At 35.1% G+C, this 20,103-nt stretch overlaps 3 protein-coding genes across 4 annotated transcripts; all 3 read right to left on the bottom strand.

Moving 5' to 3' along the window:
* Positions 1 to 4,130: 4,130 nt before the first annotated feature.
* Positions 4,131 to 18,711, bottom strand: LOC116160190. 2 transcript variants are annotated; one of them, XM_031473328.1, is made up of 3 exons: positions 18,215 to 18,711; positions 17,286 to 17,440; positions 4,131 to 4,550 (listed from the first exon to the last, which is right to left on the bottom strand). In XM_031473328.1, exons 1-3 carry the CDS (start codon positions 18,303 to 18,305, stop codon positions 4,356 to 4,358), a joined length of 441 nt encoding a protein of 146 aa, XP_031329188.1. In that variant the 5' UTR covers positions 18,306 to 18,711; the 3' UTR covers positions 4,131 to 4,355. The 2 variants fall into 2 exon arrangements, 1 of the variants encoding a protein (XP_031329188.1); XR_004143158.1 differs by lacking the exons at positions 4,131 to 4,550; positions 18,215 to 18,711 and adding an exon at positions 16,849 to 17,158 and having other exon boundaries at positions 17,286 to 17,669.
* LOC116160189 lies at positions 11,833 to 12,813 on the bottom strand. The gene is made up of 3 exons (XM_031473327.1): positions 12,424 to 12,813; positions 12,138 to 12,321; positions 11,833 to 12,082 (listed from the first exon to the last, which is right to left on the bottom strand). Exons 1-3 carry the CDS (start codon positions 12,669 to 12,671, stop codon positions 11,894 to 11,896), a joined length of 621 nt encoding a protein of 206 aa, XP_031329187.1. The 5' UTR covers positions 12,672 to 12,813; the 3' UTR covers positions 11,833 to 11,893.
* Positions 14,063 to 16,088, bottom strand: LOC116160188 (zinc finger MYM-type protein 1-like). The gene is made up of 2 exons (XM_031473326.1): positions 14,324 to 16,088; positions 14,063 to 14,276 (listed from the first exon to the last, which is right to left on the bottom strand). The coding sequence occupies exons 1-2, from the start codon at positions 15,517 to 15,519 to the stop codon at positions 14,267 to 14,269; spliced, it is 1,206 nt and encodes a 401-aa protein (XP_031329186.1). The 5' UTR covers positions 15,520 to 16,088; the 3' UTR covers positions 14,063 to 14,266.
* Positions 18,712 to 20,103: the final 1,392 nt, after the last annotated feature.

Raw genomic sequence — 20,103 nt, 5'->3', positions numbered from 1 at the left:
TAGCATTCTTCGGAAAGAGATATAATTTGCGTAAAAAGCGTTAGTTCTCATTTATTTTATGTTGTTCCCGAATTAGACGAAATATTGTAACACCCCTAAAATTTCGGTGTGATACAAATTTGAGATTATTCCCATGTAGCATCCTTCGGAAAGAGATATAATTTGCGTAAAAAGAGTTAGTTCTCATTTATTTTGTGTTGTTCCCGAATTAGACGAAATTTTGTAACACCCCTAAAATTTTAGTGTGATTCAAATTTGAGATTATTTCCCTGTAGCATCCTTCGGAAAGAGATATAATTTGCGTAAAAAGCGTTAGTTCTCATTTATTTTGTGTTGTTCCCGAATTAGACGAAATTTTGAAACACCCCTAAAATTTTAGTGTGATACAAATTTGAGATTATTCCCATGTAGCATCCTTCGGAAAGAGATGTCATTTGCGTAAAAAGCGTTGGTTATGATTTGTTTTGTGTTGTTCCCGAATTAGACGAAATTTTGAAACACCCCTAAAATTTTAGTGTGACACAAATTTGAGATTATTCCCATGTAGCATCCTTCGGAAAGAGATGTAATTTGCGCAAAAAGCGTTAGTTCTCATTTATTTTGTGTTGTTCCCGAATTAGACGATTTTTTGTAACACATCTAGAATATTAGTAAAAAAATGTACATTTTTTTAAAGATATCTAATTTATAGGTACTTATTCGCTTACATGCGTTATTTTCCAGATAAGGTCAATACAATTCATGGAGTAATTACTGGGTTAAAAAAAATATAGGTAGGTATACGTCTTATTAAAAACTGGGAAAAGTGAATTTATTGAGGATTAGCCGTTGTGACAATGATTTGCGTTTTCTAATCGATGTTTAATTATATATGCATATTCGTCACAATGACTAATGACCTGGGTAAATTAGCGTAATTACTTGTTTACTTTATACAATGGTTGGGCAGGTAAATTCTTGAATCTTTGTTTATTCGTTACCATTTCATTACAAGTAAATATTATGCAACCCATCATACGTCAAATAGAATTAAAATTTAAGTGGAATACACCCTTAAATTATGATTTAAAAAATGGCGACCGCTTGCAAGTAAAATATGCTTATATAAAAGCGCAAACGGTGGCTTTCACGACAAAAGATGTTGGTTCTATACAAAGTTAAAGAGGACAAAATTTCCTACATTTTTTGTTAAATTTTTTTCTAGCACACATATGTTAGGAGTTACAGCTTCGTGAAGTTGTACTATTTTATTTGAAAAGTAGTATATTTTGTTATTTGGCGGTTAATAACTAAAATAAATAATTTAAACAAATACAAATCATATTTAAATAATACAAATTTGAACTGGCTGCATTTACAGTTAAAGCGGAAATGGGTGTTCTGGGAGACAAAAATGGAGATATTTATGAAGATAAGTAAAAGTTGGAGTAGCTGTTGTGAATTGGACATCTATCAAAGTAGTTTATATCGTGAAAAAATAAAGAACCCACAAGAGAACGGGTAGTTCTCAACAACCTTTGATAACAGTAGCTCTTGATCTATCGTTGACGAACCGTAATACACAGTGTATCTACTTAAGTTGGCGCAACATTTTTATTCTAAGTTTTACGAACAAAAACTAAAACGAATTTAGTCCCGTACGCAGAAATCAGATGCCGCGAATGTACGAAGTCGCGGAAAGCCTGTTGTCACTAAAATAGAGGGATGTGCTTACATTCATACGCATTTTTGACATTTTCGCCATAAACCTACATATTTTTCGAGTCTAAAAAATTGAATTCCAATAAATTATGAATATATAAGTATAAAGTACAACTAGCGCAGCTGTGATGAGATGACAATGCCCATACTGAATCGCTACCAGAAATTAACAATGTTCATACTGGAAAGTGTAAAAGCGATAGAATCGAATGAAGTTGACGGTACAACTTTCGATTATTAAAATGCAGCGGATAATCATGGCCATACTTCCCATTGAACTGGTAATGATTCCAGACAAAGTTTTAGAAAGGAACCCTACCACATTAAATTGGGAAAAACAGCAAGAAAACGCAACACAACGATCTGCACGTTATGTTTGACGTTTCTGATACATCACAAGGCTGATTGTAAACAACTGTTATTGTTAGAGATATATAAGATTAAAAATTAATAATTTCTTTCACGAATTAAATGAAGAGCTTGAGTGATTTATAATATATACATAGCTTCCAGTCACATTCAGTTGTCCATTTATGAATTCTGCAAGAGTCGTGGAATAATTATGATTAGCATTCCTCCCCATACGGCGTATGAGTTGCAACCCCTCGACCTTACCTTCTTTGGGTCACCTACACATACCAGGAGCCAATGTAACCTATTTTTGAAGATAAAAATGTTTAACCTACAACAAGGAAACACATTAACTCCTTATGATGTAGCCATGTTATTTATTTCTAAAGATTTTAATTATAAATCACGAAACTCAAATTATATTTAGAAGATTGATTTATTGGGAAAAAAGGTCATTAGTATCGTAAGTTAATTTAAAAATTAAATAATTAACTAATTCACACACATTTTATATCAATATATGTAAATAATTATCCCCCGGTACATGGTGGCAAGGAGTCGACCCCGCCGACAACAGAAAGTTCTAACGAAACTTCTGCCTCTAAACGTTTTGTGACCAACCTAGTTCACAAAAAGAGAAAGAATGATTACGCAATAACGCAACCTCAAGATGAGATGTCGTTTTATTTAAACGCGCCGCTTATGAGTTTAAAACAAAACCCTGTTGATGCCACTTCTTTGTCACTGTTTCCCGACCATTTCGAAGAGTTGAGACGAGAGCTGCAGATGCTCTTGATTTAGTTATAAATACGGAGTTTACATTGGCAAGTATGCGAACGGTCGACGAAAAATTTGTCGCTTTCATTTCATTGATCCTTTCATGCATTTTATATAAATTTATTTCAGAAAACTAAGACACTCTGCAGATAAAAAACGTAAAAGATAATAATAATAAACATACAAAATTACAAAAATCCACACTGGACCCATGAATTGAGACACAGAATGCTCCTTGCTGAGGCAGAGTTAATCCGGTTCCGGTGTTTCCTAATAATGAGAGAGGCTTTTGAGAAGTCTTTCTGATGGTACGGAAATTGCCTGGATGCACAGAAGGTCTTTCGCCATTTTACTTAATGATGGGTAAATGGTTTCGTGAACCTTCCACCATTGAAGAGCGTCCTGATTCGATTCGCGTCTGGCAATATTTAATAAATTCTCTATCATCGGCTGATGATGTCCCCTGTTCATAAAGTTGGTCGAAGTCTAGTTCGTCCATATTTGTAGCTTCTTGTGACGACGAAGAAGAAGGAACAGGCACATGGTGACTCAGTGTTTCTATATAACTTGTGGATATATGAAAATTTATCTAAAGCCCCCTTTTTTAACTCCTGTCCCCATGCCCAAAGCTCGAAAGTGTCCACTTTATGACGTGGGTCTAAAACTAATGCGGCACAATACACCCAGTTTGTCTTCGAATAGTGCTTCATCATCTTATCTCTTGCTGCTTGATAGGCCAGCAACAAGCTTTCGTCTACTTCGTTTCGGTCTTCTTTTTCATCTAGTTTCCTAATGTCACTCTCCACTTTGTCTAAAAGTATGTTAAAATACGCCACGACGTTCGATAGCGTGGCGCACTTTTCACCTTTTAACTTCTTGGTTAGAATTTTAAAATTGTGGGATTTAACACCTTTAATTATCAGCCATTCGTCCGAAGACATTTTTAACTCCTTCAAACAAGGTTCATTACTTACAATAAAATCCAAACTGGACGCGCGGGCGAGGGTGGCCAAATTAGCAGCGGAATTGGAAGAAGCCGTTATCCTATTTGGCCACGGGAAACAGTTATCGTACATTACAAAGAACTATTTCGTGGGTCAACATCTTCAATTTCAATGTTTGTACCTGATGTATGTCGTGCACTGTATGAAATACTTAAGGAATATATCAAAGTCAGTATATACAAACTGCAAACAATAATTTTTAATGTTTTTATTCAAGAAAAATATACATATACATATATACTATGTGTATGTTTATAAATCATGGAAAGCTTGATGTATAATATCTGATGTTGAATAATTATTTGTTCGAATACGTTCCCGACATTTCGCTCACAGAAAATTGCTCCTCTGAAGGAGACTGCAAAGGTGTATTTACGTATGATGCATTTCTGTAGATCCTGCAATTGAAATTGTGTAAGTACAGATTGTATGCGATCCTGTGCTTGTATGGCGGAATATGGTGAAAGCTTCATTAGTTGCGCTGCAATGCTACGCCCGAAAATAACGTACTCATTTTCCATTTCAGGTTCTCTCACAACAGTTTCGGTAATTCGTTTCTACTGACGAAAATTGTTTTACTTTCGTTCCTAAACGACCTTTTTGTGTTGCTGGCTGATGCACATTCTCCTCTTCAATTATGTTATCACCCATTTCTTCTCGATTTATGTCATCTGTTACTTCTTCCCCTGTAATATTTTTCTGTTGCTCTGGTTGAACCTGAAAAAGAAGGAAAGTGTTTGTTTCAAATGTTTATTGAGCGAAATTTCGGGTTGTGATTTCTAAAAGTGACAGCGTGACAGTTCTCATTATTGACTACTGGTTAATAATGTCCACATTATTAACCACTTGGAACAATTGCCGAGAAAACCTACTTTACAAGTGGAAAAAAGGTCAATAATCATATCTAGTAGTGACAAAAAATAGTACATTATACAGGGTGACAATTTGAAAACTTACCACCCCCCATATCTTAGTAAATATGCGAGATATTTAAAAAAATCAAAATCCGTTTCGGTAATTCGGAGGGGGAATCACAATGACATAGTTGGAGACACACCCCCTGCGCCCCAGCCACCCCAACTTTTAAATCTTAAATAGTGACCCCCCATGTGTGATACGTCGTTGGAAAGCTCTGAAAAATGCTTTCCAACCATACCAAATAGCATTACATTTAGGTTAGTAATTATCGTGCAAATCAAAAAATAAACATGGAAAATCGTATTTAACTTGAACTTCCAAAGCCGACTCGACAGCAACTCATTTTTGATCGCCAGTTATAATCTATTCTCAAACTCTTGTCGAACCTTTTCAAATGTTGGTTTTGCAATATTTCGACATTCTTGAATTATTCTCCGTCTTAGTTCGTCTATGTTCGCCGGTTGCGTTTTAAATACGACAGATTTCAAATGTATCATATTAGTTTATTTTTTGATTTGCACGATAATTACTAACCTAAATGTAATGCTATTGGTATGGTTGGAAAGCATTTTTTCAGAGCTTTCCAACGACGTATCACACATGGGGGGTCACTATTTAAGATTTAAAAGTTGGGGTGGCTAGGGCGCAGGGGGTGTGAGGGGGTGCGTCGCCAACTATGTCATTGTGATTCCCCCTCCGAATTACCGACACGTATTTTGATTTTTTTAAATATCTCGTTTATTTACTAAGATATGGGGGGTGGTAAGTTTTCAAATTGTCACCCTGTATATCAAGGTAGAGAAGTACAGTATTATTGCCTGAGCACTAAGATTACATCTCGAGGGTTAATAATCATGTCATCAGACGCTAGTAGTGAAAAAAATTAATTATTGATTGACAAGGACAAAAGACTTTATTTCGAAGCTCCAATGTAATAAATAATCAATGCCTGAAATAAAGAGGAGCACAAGTCCACTACATTCACCCCACGCGCAAGTGGTCGACACAAACAAAGTACGTCTTAACACTACATACAGTTTAACAAACAAATAATCCCTTCATCCGGCCGTGTTCTTACGCATTTAGTACTGATACAAAAACACTCTCTGAAAGCTTCAGAAAACTGACTTAATTAATACTGTTACTAATTTTGACTGCGGTAGCTGTTCAAAACGGGAAACTTTGTTAAACAAAAGAACCTTCTAACAAGGTTTCGTTAAGCACTACAACCTGCTATTTCACACCGACGTAACTTATTCCATTAACGGACATACCACATTAAACTTTATAAAATACCTTAATATTGTATCTGTATAGCACTTAAAAGCAGTCGGCCGGATGTTCCTTAATTTTAAACAACGCAGTTTTTACATCTTACAATTTAAATAAACAAACTTACACAAATAATAAAATTTAAACAAAAAAAATTAAGCAACTAATATAACAAATTCTGATTAAATAAACCAATACGGTGTTTATTTGTAAAAAAATCTCCAGATTTAAACTAAATTAAAACATTTACACATACCCTTCTCTTTTTTTTTTGTTTAGAGGGCATCAACTTCTCAGGTCATTGCCCTTTTTACTGGTTCTTGTTTCTATTTAAACGTTTTCAGGCTAGAATCGTTTTTCCATGTAAGATATAAGCGGGTGCGTACCACCTTCTATATCTTATCTATATTTTACTAAAATACGCAGAGACTTTCAGGTACTTCACAGTGTTCCTCATTCCATCTGGATCCGTCAGGCACTTCTCCGTTCTTGGTTGAAGTTCGCACATTTGTCGCTGTATTACTTGTGCCGGACACTCACCTATTATATGCTGCACAGATGTTAAATTACCACAAAATTCACACACAAGTGGATTTTCTCTTTTTAGAAGGTAAGAATGTGTTAAAGCGGTATGTCCTATTCTTAGTCTATGGAGACAAATACTTTCCTGACGAGGCAATTTTAATGCTGGAGAGACAGCAGACGTGACGCTTTGTTTACATCGCCTAAGGTAGGTATTACAGTCATCCCATTGTCTTTGCCATAGTTCTTGCATACATCGTGCTATCATTCCTTTTTGTTCGACTGCCTTAACCTCTGATACATCAATTTCGTTCGATGCTGATGCCATCTTTGCCGCTTTATCTGCCTCCTCGTTTCCCTTAATTCCAATATGCGCAGGTACCCATAGAAAGTTCACAGACACGTTGCGGTCTTCCAGTATTTTAACAACTTCCATCTTTGACATTATCTCAACCTAAAGAAGGTCCATTTGACGTTTGATCGTTCATTTGACGTTTTTTACACTTTAACACAACAATACATACAGGATTTAATGCATACTTAATTTACAAAATGATGATGTAGATTACAAATTTGGAAGTATATTTAATTTCACATTTTTTCTTGTTCTTTTGCAGTTAACCACTTATATTCTTTAAACTACTTACATTTAATTAATTTCTTTATTAAGAATTCAACCTGTTCGGCCCACTCCTCATTATTCACGATTAAATTATGTTGTAGTTTTTTTGTAACTTTGCGGCTTAAAACCTTTGATAAAGATCTTTTTTCTGGTGTTTTGTCAAAAACTGATTTAACAATTTTTGTGGCAGATGCTACAAATTCAAATAAATTATCGGAAGGGGATGTTAAATTTGATAAAACAAATATTGATGGGTAGGTTCTGTGGAGAATAAGCAACTCTTTCTTTTCACCAAGATCACTATTCGGTGTAGTCAGTATTTTGACAAATTGATTACAGCAGTCTCGAAATAAAATTATTTTTGCGGAAATGATAAATAAAAACAAAAATTGTGGTTTTCAGCAATTTCCTAGGTTATTTTGAGAAAGTAACTGGAAAAAAAGTTGTAGATTTTTTCACTTTTCCATTGAACTTTAGTCTCTGACCCCTTTTCGTCCTCCATAAAAACTTAGTCCCACTCCCTTGCTCATTTATTTATTTTTTGCATTTGTAATAGACCATGCTACATTCCAAGCAAGTGTGAGGCGTCAGTCCGACTATATAATTGTATATAGGTAGTTGTTTAAAGTATAAGTTCGCAAAACCAAGAACAAAAAGGAAATATGTATGTGTGTCTGTATGTGTGTATTATATATATAGTGTTTTTTTTCCCCATTTTAACCATTAGGATCTCGGAAACCGTAAGACATAGAGATTCCATTAAATGAGGAAAGAGTTGTAGTTTTAAGATCATAACGCGCAAGCAGCAAAATGCAAGGCACTACAAAAGTACCATGTGCTTCATAAATAAAACACACGCCGCTGACCGGCCAGCTAGCTCTGTTGACCAAATAGCAAACAGCGGAGAGCAATTGCACCTGCATACGTAACACCAACACAAAAGTTATGTTCCCCAAATGGGAATCAAAAATCAATAAAGTATAATAAACACGTTATGTAAAAAAAAAACTAAACAACCCCAAGTATAAGTGTTGAAATAATTATCCCCAAATTCCAAGGTTTACATAAAATTCCCCCAATGAAATATTACATAAATTTAGTAGCTGAAACTAGTTCACACCAAAAATCCTGAAAGTAGGTATAGAACACCCACTACCGTTGCACAGTGATTGAGTTTAATGGGTTAAATTGACAGTGGATTGAATACCTTGATTGGTAGCTTGTAGCGTATCGAAGTTTAAATCATAGTATAGAGCTCTGTACTTCACAGGTGATTTACTTCACATGAGTAAATGCAGTTAATTAAAGCAAATTATTCCCTTTCAATTTCAAGCGTACTAATTAAGAGTAATATTGGGTGGCTCTAGTATTCGGCCAGTTAACATTTACCACATAAGTATGGGTTAAATGAAATGCAAATACACAAAGGCAATAGTTTAAACAATAATAAGATATCACCACTACGATAGGTAGGTCTCTGGTTCCTAAGATTCCTGGTGTACGTGTAAACGGCTAACGGTTTTCTAAGTACCGCAACAGGTGTCAAAAGGGTTGGTGTCCGCAGTATCTGTTTGGCTGCGCCTTAGAGATAGTAACGTTTCAATGGCAGATTTTACAGTACACGGAACTCCTGCATGTTGTCGTTTAACGTAGATGTGTTTCGCTTAGAGAGTAAGTAGAAGCTACGGAATCGTTGGACTTCAACTCCTTACAAGGACTCTAAAATATAATGTAATTATGGCCACGGTTAACCAAATATAATGCGCTAACCTCTTAAAGCAGAGAGTACACAAAAAAAAAGAACTTCGTTAAAGTAAGGTAGCCTTCTTATACCATAAATACGATGGATTCCCCCTAGAAATAGAAAGAAGGTAAAGTGGATTCGATCACACGGAGTATAACTTACGATTAAGGTGGCTTGAAATTCCTCCAGTACAAAAAAAAATTCCTTACGGAAGTTTGTCCCCAAGCATTAAAACGAAACTGCTTGGTGCAAACATTAATTTGGGTTGACTTTGTTAAAAGATGCTTTCGCAAGGGTGTTCGATCCAAAATCAACCACTGGAAGATATAACAAGCACCCCCAACTCGTGATCACAAATCGACCGTCTTTCTAAAAGCAGGTGGCGAGAAAAAAAAGACGCTAACTTTCTTGTTTCCGGTCACGATGCAACCGACGACGAATAATTCCAACCAACCACGAGAGCCGATGGATATGTCAATACCATAAATGGTAATATCTAATGCTTATCGATAAAGGAAACGAATTTAAAACCAATGACAGCAAGGTATCGAATTACAGTCAACTGACGTCATTGATCGGTAGATCGAGAAACTCAAACGGGCAGGCAACACAAAAATATAAAAGTAACTAGAGAATTGACATATTGGTTGCACTCAACGATGCGCGAACATGTAATACAGGGTAATGGAAATAGAAATATGACTACAAAGGTTAATACTATTTTAAACTGTTACAAGATCTTATTCAAGATATGCTTTTGTTTTTTTAAAAAAATCCACAGTTTACTAGATATGAGCGAAAAACAGATTTAGTGATTTTTCATTTAACTCTTGTAGAAGAGCTATTATCAACGTTTTCATTAGGTGTATCACTTATTTTCTCGAAAAACAACCTTTTAGAAATGGTACCGCAAGAAGTACCCGCAGCGCTTTAAGTAATGTGACCTGAGGCGGCAGACGGTCCATTTTAGCATACTCGGATAGGGCAAAATTGGAACTCTATCGGTTAAAAATCATTATCATTCTCGTTCAGTGGATGTCGAGCTAGCTCGCCTACTACTACGTAATAACGCAGATTCAAATAAAATTTTAAATTGTTGGAATAGTATCAACAATCGTAACCATTTATGTAAAGCAAATCTGAACGCAAATATCTACTAGTGACTAAACCTTCAAGTAGCAAGAAATTGTTTTTAGATTTACCTGTACCAGAGGAAGATAGTGAAAATGAAGAAGACGAAGCTGAGTTACCTGACGTAGATAGAAATACAGCACTGGAAAACGAACCTATTATTCAGACTGCACTGAGAAAAAAGTTAGTAGTTTCGCTTCTAAATCCGAAACGTAACGTATTAATTATCGTACTTTTTTGGGACAAGCTAATTTAATACGAATTCTACGTCTAAATCAAATTGCGGAATTATATTAGCTAATACGACTGCGTATTAGTTAAGACAAAGTCGTGATGTCATTGAATATAAACCGTGACGTCATCACTTTTCTTAGTGTTAATACATTTTGTCTTAAGACATAGTTGATTTCTTCCCGAAATTAAGTAGATATTCTATTATTATTAATGCGTATTTGGTCTCATATATGAGACGATTTCTTATAACTATACTACAAATTATCAGATAATTTAGTATAGTTTTCATTAAATTTACGAGCCTGTCTATTGTTTGATAATAAAGTGTATATTAATTAATGTACGATCTTGCATGTTACTAATACAAAAGATCTTAAATATTAGTATAATCGCAGACTATTTTAGCACCTATAGCATTAAAAGTTACGACACGCTCTATTAACGTAATCAAGTATTAATAATTAATACTTGATAGCATGCTGTTAATAGGGCAGTAGCATGTTTGTCAGGGGCGTAGCGTGAGTGATTGAGCGAGGGATGTGACGGGGGGGGGGGGGGGGGGGGGGGGGGGGGGGGGGGGTGGACAACCGCCAAATCAAAGGGGGGTTTTTTGCAAAATTTGCCCTTGAAAATCGCATTTTAAAGCATTATAAGCTCCAGAATTGATAAACAAACGTACAATTTTTTTAAATTAAATTTAATACGAAAAAGCAGTATACTTTGTTTCAAGGGTGCTGAACCTTTCGTCACACTATCTGACGTCATAGCAAAATTAAGGCAGGTCGTAAATTAGTAGTTGGTTTACATATTGTCACATTGACGTTTCAACTTATTTATTAAGGTGTCACTATCGTTCATTATTATCAGACCGTCCAAGTTGACAATCACTTGTAAGGCATCTGGTCCTGATAGGTTTTTTCCTGTCCCCAGGTTTTATAATGGCTAAATAGTCATGTATTTTATGTAGAGGAACTCCGTTGGTATGAATTAAACTCGAGATTAAACTTTTTCCACCGTTTGTAATCACCTCATGTAACCGATTCTTTGCACCGACGACAGTCGAAATGGATACTGCCAGAGCATCAGAAACTCTTTGAGATGAAGTGTATGATGGTTACAGAAAACGCATAGGAACATTTGTAACTTAAAGTTTGTTTAGGCAGTTCGTAAATAAATATTTTGTTTACCTAATGTTGATGTGAAATTAAGTATGCTACCAATGTGAAGGATACGCGTTAAGGTGCGCGAATTTTAATGACCCTTAACTAGCCATTTTTTTTTTTGCCATGGTTTATCGGTAAGCCTTTCGCATTTATATATCTTACAAATTTGAGATAAAGCGTAGGCATTATACCACAGGCTCATTGAAATAACAACGCATACATACAGTTTCTGTTCTTTTGCACCACTCGAGATATTCGCATAAGGATCTTGAATATCTTCTGATCCGATTTATTAAATAAAAAACGCAATTGTGAGAGAAAACAGGTAGTGAAGATATTTATTCCTGAAAAAACTCTCAAATGTTCATATTCAAATCGTATGTAGGTACAAAAGAAAAAACGACACTACATCACAAGTAGGTATATATGTATAAACGGCCCAAAAATAATATTCTTAAACACGCTCATTCTCTTCTGCCTCATGAATGTAATCATCATAATAATCTTCGTCACTATCAGATTCGTCCAAGTTGATAATCACCGGTAAGATGTCTGATGTATCAATTTGTTGTTCCCGTTCCCAGGCCTGGTTTATAATGCCTCTTGTATGATCAAAATATCTTTTCCATTTTTCCGGTGTAACCTAAACATTAAAGTTATTAAGTACTGTTTCACAAAACAGCATATAAAGAGGTTACTTTGTGCAGTGCCTCATTCCATAAAGACAAAACGGCACTGTGTGTGACAGGCTGAATTGAACCGATCCTTGCATCGTAATGCCGTTTGCATTCTGACCATACCATTTCGATTGGATTATACTCGCAGTGATATGGAGGAAGTCTCAAAACACGATGACCATGTTGTAATGCCAGTTCGTCCAATCTGTAAAAATCAACGTGGAGTGAAAAAAAACCATAACAATCTGCTTCCTATCCAAAGGTCTACCTAACTGCAACCAAACATTTAATTATCAGCGGTGCCTACCTAAATAGTTTTGGTGGTATATGATTTTTCACTACTTCCCAGATCTGATCTTTCATCATTGTTGGTGCAAATGTAATGTCTCGTGATGTTAGCCACTCTATAAGTGACATTTTTGTCCAGCATTGATTTGGACTTTTTTCTACCAATCCTGAATGGTAAGAAGCGTTGTCCATAATTATAAGAGAAGGTTCCTCCAAGTTCGGGAGCAATTGTTGTTCAAACCACTTCTCAAAGTTAAGGCAATTCATGGAGTCATGATAGTCTCCGGACTTGCTACCAGATTTAAAAATTAGACTTGCGTGTGGTACAAATCCATCTTCTGATCCTGCATGGAGTATTATATACCGGACCCCTTCACTACTTTTTTTTCTAACTGTTTTGAGAGTACCATCTTGCCAGCTTCTTCTAAAAGACCCTTTACTGTATATCCAGGTTTCGTCTAAAACCACAGGTCGTAATGGAAAGAGTGAAGTTTCGTTGTGTTTAAAGTCCCTCAAAAATTGTAGTCTTCTTTGAGCTACATAGGGCTGTTCCATTAAAAATAATCTATTAGAAACGGTGCATCTCCGCCACGTGAATTTCAGTTTCTTCAAACTGCGGGACAAAGAGGTAGCAGATATTTCTACGCCATCAAGTCGTTGAAGATTACTGTGTAAAGAACGGAGTGTAACATTCTCACCTATAAAATCAATTCAATAAGTGTTCTAGCGAACCTCTTCATTTGAAGCAAATCTTCCCTTAGAACATAAAGAATGTTATTTACCTGTGGCATACATTGCATAAATCCGTGTCCTTATTACATGTTCATGTATTTCATGCAGCGGAGGTCCGTGAGATAAACTAATGGCCACACTTTTTTGCGATTTGTAATCGTCATCTTTTTAACACCTCTTGTACTAATTCTTTTTACAGTCGACAACGATACACCCAGACCAGCACAAACCCTCTGTGATTAAGTAAGCATATAATTATAGCAAACGCATAGGAAACACTTACATCATATACTGCGTTTACGGGTAATAAAGTTTTGCCTGCTTCGTTTGCCCTTTGGAAGTACTGAATCAACTTCAAAATCAAACTTTGCTCACCTTCTGTGTATCGGTTCGTCATATTTACCTATTTACCCCGGTAATGACCTAAATTCATGATATGAGCGAATCGAACCATTATGTAAAATTTTTAAAATACTTGTCTGTTAACGGATTTGCTGCACTGTGGACTTGCCTAAGCGTTTTCAACTTTGATGAATATCATCAACTTCACTTTTGACACAAACTACCTAATCAAAAGGCACACTGGAAATCTGTCCTTAACGAAAATCGTTTGACGGATTGATATTATTGACAGATCAATAATTTGTTTTGTTTGTCACGACTTACGTTAATGACGTAATTTTTTTGTCTCAATCGATTTAAATGTAATGAAGAGAGAATCACATTTATGACGTCAGGTTCAGCACCAGTGAAACAAAGTATAACAATAAAACAAGGTAAGTATGTACTAATTTTTAAAATGAAGATCAATTCGTCGATTTTTGTTTTGTTTAGCGAAAACGTCTATAACTGTTTCTTCAAATGTTGGTACCGATCTCATATCTTCTAACAGTGCACCCTCAATGCTCATTAATGCTAAAACGGAGAGTCTTTGTTGGTTTTGAGAATTTCGCAGATAAGTCTTTATTCTTTTTAAACAAGAAAACGATCTCTCTGCGGAACTGCTTGTGGCAGGAATAGTTAAAATTAATTTGCACAATTTAGATGACTCTGGGAAGACAGAAGATAATCCAAAAGACGTAATGTATTGATGTAGCTCAAACACACTGCTCTTTTTCATATCGGGATCTCTATAAATCACTGAAAGTTCACTTTTTAAACGATCTGCGTCAAAGAATTTTCCGTACGTGGTTAATAAAGAAGAAAAAAGTTCGTCAGGGAAGTTCTTTACAAATGAATCAAATAGTGTGGAATCCAGAAGACGTAAAAATTTCAACTTAGAAATTTCGCTAAACCGTTGAGTAATGTTCAAAATAATAACGTCTAAAATTTCATAAAACAAACGTGCGTATGTGCTTTTCTTATCTTCTTCGGGAATTGAATCCAAACGCATTCTCTTGTTTGGTGGCCGATAGTCCGACGTAAATCTCTCCATACGCTCCCAAATATCACTAAACTCTTCTCTCATTCGCTGGATATGTGATTTAAAATCGTCGATCTTTTTATTGCAGTAAGCGATATCTGAAATTTTTGATTGTAAAATTTTAAACAGGCTCTCAGAGTGTGGGAATATTGCAGAAAACACGTCCAAGAAAAAATTAAAATCAAAATCTCGCAATAAAGTTAAAAAGCCTCTAGCACAAATGGTCGTTTCGCGATCCCATTCTTGATTTTGATCTTCCACAATTGCTTGAAAAAGTCCTTCCAAATCTTCCTTATGTTCCTTCGCCGTTTGTACTATTCGGCTTTGAAAGTTCCACCTTGTAGGAGCGACAGTTGGAATTCTCTTTCTTACATGAGTAGCCAGTGCGCGTGTTCGTTTGGACGACTTGGCAAAAAAAACGGAAAAACTTAAAAGATTTGTAAAGAAAATTTTAACTGGTTTAATGAAACTAGCGGACTGAGATAAAACTAGGTTCAGTTTATGGGCATAACAATGAATAAATGTTGCGGTTTTACAATGTTCTCGAAGTCTCGTCTGCAATCCACTATGTTCGCCTGCCATTACAGCCGCACCGTCATAAGTTTGTGCCACTAATTTGTCAGCACAACCAAAGTCCTTCAAAATTTGCAAAGTGTGTTGCAAAAGAGAATCTGCTTTTCTATCAGAGCTGACATCTGTATAGTGCACAAACCTTTCTTGAACATTTCCATCCTCAGTTACATATCGGAAAGTAGCTGACAATTGTGATTTCATAGTGATATCAGAAGCTTCATCTAAAATTAGGGCTACAAAATCAGTTTTCGAGATCTCTGTTTTAATTTTTTCGATCATTACTTCGGCAACTGATTGGATTAAATCATTCTGAATGTCTGGGGAAAGACCGCGAAAAACAGTAGAATTATCTAAATGCGTTTTAAGCGTGTTATCATTTCTTGCCATTTCATTAATAAATTCTACGAAATTTCCCTTATTTTTTGATGAGTCGCTTTCATCATGACTTCTAAATGGAAGGCCAAGTTTACCTAGCAGACATGTCACCCTGACAAGAGATCCCACAATGTGTCTGTTTTGTTTAACAATTTAATTATGTTTTTCTATACTTAGTTTGTACTGAGTACTTAAAGCAAATTCAATTCTTTGACTTTTTCCAAACAATAACAACTTTTTTTCACAGGAAATATGATTCTCCGAATTAGTATGCCTCTTACCGGAACGATATATATTGTTTAAATCATTATATCCCGATGTATTCCACACACTTTTCTCTGAAGAGAACAATAAACAAGACCAGCAAAAAAGCTTATTTAGTTCCTTACACCCACAAAGCCAATGTTCATTTTTATATACGTTTTCATTAAAATGTCGAACGCACGATTTCAGTTTCGTGTTTATATTTAAAGTGGGTCGCGGTTGTCCATTTTCAATTATTTGTAATTTTTGTGTAAACGAACAAGTATTAAATGACGAACGTAACAGCTTTTCAATGACACAGTCACATTTCATTGGAGCAGGAGCAGCCATCGCGATCGCATATAAAAACAAACTCAACGCGCTTATTACGCTTAAACTGCAAGAACGAGATGCGGTCCTGAAATCGCATCACAGTGCACGTAAACGTCTAAACGAGCATTGAGCAGCAGCAGAGTGATCCATGTGAGGTCATTGATTCATGCTGACTTCGAACGTTTGTCTTTATGTGGCATACACCATCGCACCAAACCTAGTCAGTCAGCAACTTCGCTCGCACGGCTCGAAATAAAATAATTTAAATTTGACAGAGGCGTACTAGTAATTAGTAAATAAATAATGTATGCTTCTGGTAGGGTTAAAAAATATTAATTACCTACAAATAAAAAATAAATAAACAAATACCGCCAATTTTTAAAGGGATGCGACGCATCACTCGCATCCATGGACGCCACGCCCCTGATGTTTGGACTCTCTTCTGAAAAAAAAGCTGTTGCATGAAAAGTTTTATTTTGAAAAAATACATAGATATACAATTTGAATAGGAAAAACTAAATGATATATAAGTACAAAAAACAATGTCAATTTTTTTAAGAAACGTACACTATAAACTATAAACAACTAATCTAGAGGCCACCTTAGTTATGTACAATATAAGTACAAAAAAATGTCAATTATTTTAAAAAAAAGTACGCTATAAACTATAAACAACTAAAACCTTAAAGTGACGTACAATAAGTAGTACAAAAAAATGTTTCTAATGAATTACTCTGCATATTATATAAGTAACTGGATCAAACTTGCAATTAATAATATATGAATAATTATAGGTACTTACAAACGCTTTACAAAAGACCGCTTCACTCGGAGAATTATTGCAGCAGGGAATTGCAGTAGAACTAGTAGAAGCACAGCTTACTGATAGTAAGTAAGCTGTGGTAGAAGGTTGAGGTTGAGAAACTGCGCTCAAATATAGATCATTTGGTTCGGGTAAATCCGATAACGCTGCGGTATTAAGTAAATTTTCTGGCTGATAGTAGTCATTAGAATTATTCCCTGTACCATTTAATACTACATTAGATAATTCTATTAGACTAGAATGTTGATCCGGCTGAAAAACAAAAAGGATAAATGACAATGTCTTTCAGTAACACAATGAGTAGGTATATAGGTATGTAATGTGTAAAAACTTAAGGAGTCAATACGTGAATGTATAAATTTACGATATAAATACAAACCTCGGTTTGTTCTGTATTTATTTGGGATTGGGTTATGTTATTACGCCACAATTTCAACTGCGCTTTGAACATTACCCTGGGCCCAGCTAATGGTATTAGTTCTCGTAGCTCTGCGTCTTCGATATGACGTAGTGTGACGGTATCTATTTCTTGATCTGTTTAAAAAACATCACAATATAGTGGGTAGTAACCACATTATAAATAAACAATGCAATGCAAATAGGTAGTGTGTTAGTAGACTGGTTTGATTACACTCTGCAAAAAAATTTTGGGGTTAGCACCGCCCAATGTACCTATATTTTTTCGTTTTCTAGGGCCCAAAAAGGGCAAAAATCATTATACGACCCCCAAATAAAATTGCGAACGCTTATTAGGGGATACATCTGTTTTTTGGTTGTTTTTTTTCCAAAAATAAACATATTTATTAAACTTTCTGATTGTACTTTTTTTTAGCGTTTATTGATTTTTTCTTGTTGCTGGATTCTTACTCTAGGTATACTCGCATAATTTTGAATATTAAACCCTTCTTATTCCTCATTTTTGAAAAAAAGCAAAAAAAAAACAGAAAAATGTCTCTCAATAAGAGATCGCAATTTTGTTTAGGGGTCGTATAATGATTTTTGTTTTTTTTGAGGCACTAGAAAACGAAAAAAAATATGGGAACATCGGGCGGTGCCAAAATTTTGTTGCAGGGTGTTATTGAGTTTAAGATTAAAATTCTATTATCTAACCTATTAAGTACAAACATATTAAATGGTACAGCATTCAAACAATGCCACTACCTACAAACAAGCAACTTAGCAACGGCGCAAGTTAAACTGGAGTTGAAACTGTACAGTATCAATTTCAAGTTGTATGCCATAATTATATATTAACCACCATTTTGTGATCTATCTACTCACAGTGAAAATATAAAATTTACTACTTACCCTTAAAGGCGTTTATGTACTTTTCAAAGCCCCACTCGGAAAGTAACTTCTCCACTTCGTAGCACTTGTCAGTGTTATCCGTGGATTCCATTATACGAAAATTACTTGTATATTTAGCGATTCACATGCACAAGCAAAAACACCACCTTCAACTAAACTGATAGCAGATAGCACAGCAGTATAAAATATATTTTGTCCTGTACATAATTAAAATTGTATTAACGTTAATACAAATTGTACACACATCACTTGGTTTATGCCATCGCCATATAATTCGTACATTCATTAAGACAATTCCACTGAAAATGATGTATCATCCCGCTCCCGCGTACTGGTGCAGGAAAGGATTGTATACATATATAACTTTATACAGGTATATGCACTTTAGGGAATGCCACATAAGCAAAAAATGGGTGGATTCGCAGAACATTATATATGCACTATTAAGAAAGGAATAACATTGGTGCTTTTGCGTTTCATAATTAGGGATTTTCGTTTCGGATTTGCAAATTGCAATAGCTCAACTTAGCTCGTAGATAATTCATTGAAAAGTAATGTAGATACGCTATAAATTCAATATCCGTCATACATGTTATCCTTCAATAAAGATAGGTTAATTGCAAGTGGCATGTCCTGTCATAAAACGAAATATATTAAGTTATATACAAACAGTTACGTGATATGGAGCCCTATTACCATTATAGACGGTATATCTTAAGTCGATAATACGTTTTCTTCAACGTCTTATGGTTAATATACAACATATTAAACGGATGCAAAAGGTGTGACGTCAGATTGTACTGTATTAGGGTTTAACATAATTAACCTTTAGTGAAAATAGGTTATATACTTCTCTAATACTATTCAACATTTCTAAACAAATTCCGAAATGTATTAACGCGATAATACTACAGGTGTTCTAAATACAGCATAATTTCTCTCAAATTATGGTACGTTTTTTTACTTAACAATAATTCCTTTTAAGTATGTAAACACCGACACAGTATTAACGTTAATGCATTTTTTTTCTCTCAGTGTGGTTCGGAACCTAACACTTCGTCCAAAGGAAATAAAAGGCAGACGGGTAGAAAAAGTAATCATAACAATTTAATCTATACAATTGGTTATTTACTAAATTGTAATGTTTTAGTAACCAAGACAAAAGGAAATAAGCAAAACAAGGAAAAAAGTAACACGTCGCGCGGTGAAAAAAACCGAAGAGGAACAAACAATTCTCGTACTGTGAAACATGTTCCATGGAATTCCGAAGAGAAGCAATGTGTTCTCCAATTTTTTAAAATTGAAATAAAAAATGGCGTATTGCCAAAAAAGAACGATTGCATGAAATGCATACAACAAAATTATGTTCTTCAAAATAGGCCATGGAAGAAAATTAAATATTTCGTACAAAATGAAATCACAAAAGGGCCAAATTAGGCAGTTAAGTACCAAATTTGTCGATACTTATAATGTGTAATAAGAGCACTAATCAAGTAGGTGCAATTACGTCTGCTGAACGAGGGGATGATCGCGTTAGTGGTTCTTGTCAGTGCCCAAGGAAATACAATCCCCACCAATGTTCATCTTTTTTTAATAATAATAATTGTACTTTATTGACTGAATATATGTAGAATACAAAAAAAAGACGTATATATAATGTGTAAGTAAACCATCTCAGCCAAAAAGATCAATTCGCCTAAATGCAGAAAGGTCTGCATCAAGCGTTCTACCATTGACCTTGGCAAACGAAAAAAAAACAAAAAAAAAACACGATACACTCGAGGAAGAAATTTCATTCTTACTCTCATTTTATTCACGGAGGCCCCCAGGACGCATTGATGGGGCAAACGGTTCGGATTGGATGCTGGAGCAGGCGTTTTGTACGTTTA

This window comes from Photinus pyralis, unplaced genomic scaffold (assembly GCF_008802855.1).
Source record: "Photinus pyralis isolate 1611_PpyrPB1 unplaced genomic scaffold, Ppyr1.3 Ppyr1.4_LG1, whole genome shotgun sequence".
Taxonomy (NCBI): Eukaryota; Metazoa; Arthropoda; class Insecta; order Coleoptera; family Lampyridae; genus Photinus; species Photinus pyralis.
Note: the sequence above shows the minus strand (reverse complement) of the source record. Positions and strands in the feature narration are given on the sequence as shown.

What these genes read in the sequence shown, in the direction of transcription:
- LOC116160189 (XM_031473327.1), bottom strand. Translation starts at nt 12,671, where the DNA reads ATGAATTGCCTTAACTTTGAGAAGTGGTTTGAACAACAATTGCTCCCG. An exon ending in ATACCACCAAAACTATTTAG is followed by an intron (nt 12,322 to 12,423) that starts GTAGGCACCGCT and finishes TGATTTTTACAG; the next exon opens with ATTGGACGAACTGGCATTAC. An exon ending in GGAATGAGGCACTGCACAAA is followed by an intron (nt 12,083 to 12,137) that starts GTAACCTCTTTA and finishes TTTAATGTTTAG; the next exon opens with GTTACACCGGAAAAATGGAA.
- LOC116160190 (XM_031473328.1), bottom strand. Translation starts at nt 18,305, where the DNA reads ATGGAATCCACGGATAACACTGACAAGTGCTACGAAGTGGAGAAGTTA. An exon ending in GTACATAAACGCCTTTAAGG is followed by an intron (nt 17,441 to 18,214) that starts GTAAGTAGTAAA and finishes TTTTTTAAACAG; the next exon opens with ATCAAGAAATAGATACCGTC. An exon ending in TAAATACAGAACAAACCGAG is followed by an intron (nt 4,551 to 17,285) that starts GTTTGTATTTAT and finishes CTTCTTTTTCAG; the next exon opens with GTTCAACCAGAGCAACAGAA.
- LOC116160188 (XM_031473326.1), bottom strand. Translation starts at nt 15,519, where the DNA reads ATGGCAAGAAATGATAACACGCTTAAAACGCATTTAGATAATTCTACT.